At 40.7% G+C, this 2,886-nt stretch overlaps 1 protein-coding gene across 1 annotated transcript; it reads right to left on the minus strand.

Annotated features, from left to right (window-relative positions):
• Positions 1-969: 969 nt before the first annotated feature.
• Positions 970-1,738, minus strand: CCIN (calicin; the record flags this gene model as incomplete). The annotated part of the gene is given in 5 exon segments (XM_082336215.1): positions 970-1,056; positions 1,058-1,282; positions 1,533-1,580; positions 1,582-1,659; positions 1,661-1,738. Coding segments are annotated over 5 exon segments (516 nt in total).
• Between the last annotated feature and the right edge of the window lie 1,148 nt (positions 1,739-2,886).

Consider the following 2,886-nt stretch of genomic DNA (forward strand, 5'->3'; position numbering starts at 1 on the left):
TAAGAAGTATTCAGTGAAAAATTTCCCTTCAGTGGTATATAAAAAAAATTAATTCACTAAATCATTTTCCATCAAGTTTTCTGTACAATCTCTATTCTACGTTTGTTCTACAAGATTGGATTCCTGAGGCTCCTTCTTCACACTACACTCTCTGAGTCCTTCACTATCACTGATGGTGGAACTTCTGCAACTCCTAATGTAGTAAATCTAATTGAAACATTAGCAAAGAATCTAATACTTCTTCCATGGACTAAATTCCTGTTGGCTTCCTTAGAAACAATAAGCAGTGGCCTTTTCTTGGTTTGATTTGTAGACACAAAAGCATTCCATGAGGTGCAGAATGAGTACCTCACCTTGCCCAAACTCAACACAAATCACAAATGCCCAAGAAGAACCTGGCTGCATAGAAACAGCTCATGTAAGAAAGCTACTACAAATAACTTTTTCATTCTGAGTCTATTTCTGCTGTAAACTATTTTTTGAAGTGTAATGTTTATAAATTGGTTTAATTGACCCTAAAATGAATGACAGCCACTTGAAATAAAGGGATTGTTGAAGTACATGCTGAGTAGAAATCACAACTTACTGCATACTGTTGCAAGGTAAGGAAGTCAAGTGAAGAAGGTTTTGGTACAAGTGAAACGTTATTCTTTATTGACAGGGATTTTTCTTTTTACCTTTCCAAATCAATTGCAATTTTTAGAAGAACTTTGAAAGGTAGTTTGACTGTATGAGAAACTGAGTAGTCACGAACTTCTGAAGGATTTGCTAGAATTTTCCCATTTCCCTCATTTCTGGTGTAGTCAGAAGGTATTTGGACTGAGAATATTCCTGAGGTCATCTTTCATCTGTGTAAACAATGTCTCCATACAGGAGGGACCTTCTTGTGGTCTCCAACTGAACACACCGCATGCAACAAATCTAAAGGGCAGATATTTGGTAATATCACAACCATGTTCATGAATTTGCTCAGTTCTTTTTCTGCAAGTTGATATCCAAAAATTTTTTTTTGGAGCTGTGCATACTCAGGATGTTTTCCTGTGGAAAAGACAACAATAGGTTTATGGCTGAATTCAATATGGAAGGTGAGGTATTGCACCACTTTCCCTGTCTGCGTGTCAAAGTAAACTACCATCTGAACATACAGGAAGCACCTCTTCAGCTGCATTGTCACAATATAAATTAACTTGACTTTTTTTCCCAATGTGATCAAGGCAGCAGCATCCATGGGAATGCTTATTTTCCCAGTCAGAGTCCAGTTCTCTTTCCTCCCATCACCATACTGGCAAGTATTGGAGACCTATTTCCTTGCATCAGCACAGTGCCCAAGGGAGTACACCACTCCTCCACAGGTCACCATGATGTGGAAGACCAAACGTATAGGCACTACCTCAGTCCAGGAACTGTTTTCTATGTCATGTCTCTGAGCTATCTTTGAGGTAGTAATCTGGTCTGATATTCCTCCAGTGACACTAACTGCTAATGTTGCACCAGGAGCAGCTGCTTTACATGGCATCTCTGTCGGTTTCAACCACATATAAGCAAAACTCAAAAGTATAAGCAAAACTCTCATCATTAAAATCTTACATCCTCTTTCTGGCCTAAAATCATTACAGAGTCAATTAATGACCCCTTCCTCTGGAAAAGAAAGCAGTCTTCAAGCACGTTCTTGCTTTCTGTCACTCAAAATCATTTCCATCTGAGCCAGAGGGCCAGAATGGCTGTTGAGCATCAGCATGTCATGGCTAGCAGCCACCAGTGTGTTGGCTGAGACCCCCAGGTAAGTGGATATAGGCAAAAATATTATTGGAACATGTTCATCTTTCTTCTTCCTGAATTTCACTTACTAGATCAGGGTCAGGAAAGCCTGGTTGTCATTCTGTACATGGAGGTCATCCTCCTTGAAGAGCCTGCCATGTATCTGACAGGAACTGAGCATGAGTTCTGAAGTACCTGCAAGGACCTGCATAGGCACTGTTCAAGACCTCTTTAAGCTCACATATGAGCATTCACAACAGACAACTTTTCTCCACAAGGGACCTGAGGATCAAAACAGAGCTGTGAGGTTTCACGGTATCACACTTGAACTACCTTGCCACTTTCAGCAGTTCCTCCATATTATTTTGATATGTTGTTTCTTTTCTGTGAACTTCATCTTCCCACATTTAGTCCTGCAAGTCCAAGCCAGAGATGATAGTATGAGCTTTCAGACACCACTTGTTATGGTGAGATGCATGGTGTCATAAAATACAGCTACTAGAACACAGTACACTACAGGTATTTAAGTGTTGAGGGGAAAACAATCTATCAGCGAGGGCTATCTGTAAAGTTCTAGCATGAAAACACAGAACGTCAAATAAGAGGCAGAAGGAAAATAAAATGAGGGTCTTTTCTCATGAACCTCCTTTCTTAACAGTCTGGAGTACAACAACTAGAGCTATATGTACCGTGTCAGAGAAAATCAGTACTGCCCCACAGTTGGGAGCACAGGTTGAACACGGACAAGAGCAGGATCTGGCACAGTGTTGGCAGGGACTGTGCATGCTGGCCTCCCAAGGAATTAAATTTATTAGGTAACTGCTAGCAGGAAATACTTCCTGTCTTCTGTTTGCCAAGTTATCTACCTATATTAGGAATTTGAAAGGCCACATAGGAGGAACCCAAACTGCACTCTAAAGATGCACACAAAGGGAGTGACATCTGCTAGAATGCTACTTTGTACTGCCTTGCAAAACTGACAAGTATCTTTGAGTGGTGGACAGAAATATGGCTAGTTTAAGCTGCTCAGACTCTCTCATCTTTACCAGCCATCATATGCATTTCAGCTGGCCCAAGAATGCAAGGTGATTTTCTGAGGTAGGTGGTATGATCTCAGTCTCTCCCCTC

The sequence above is a fragment of the Platalea leucorodia genome (genome assembly GCF_965183815.1).
Source record: "Platalea leucorodia genome assembly, chromosome: Z".
Taxonomy (NCBI): domain Eukaryota; kingdom Metazoa; phylum Chordata; class Aves; order Pelecaniformes; family Threskiornithidae; genus Platalea; species Platalea leucorodia.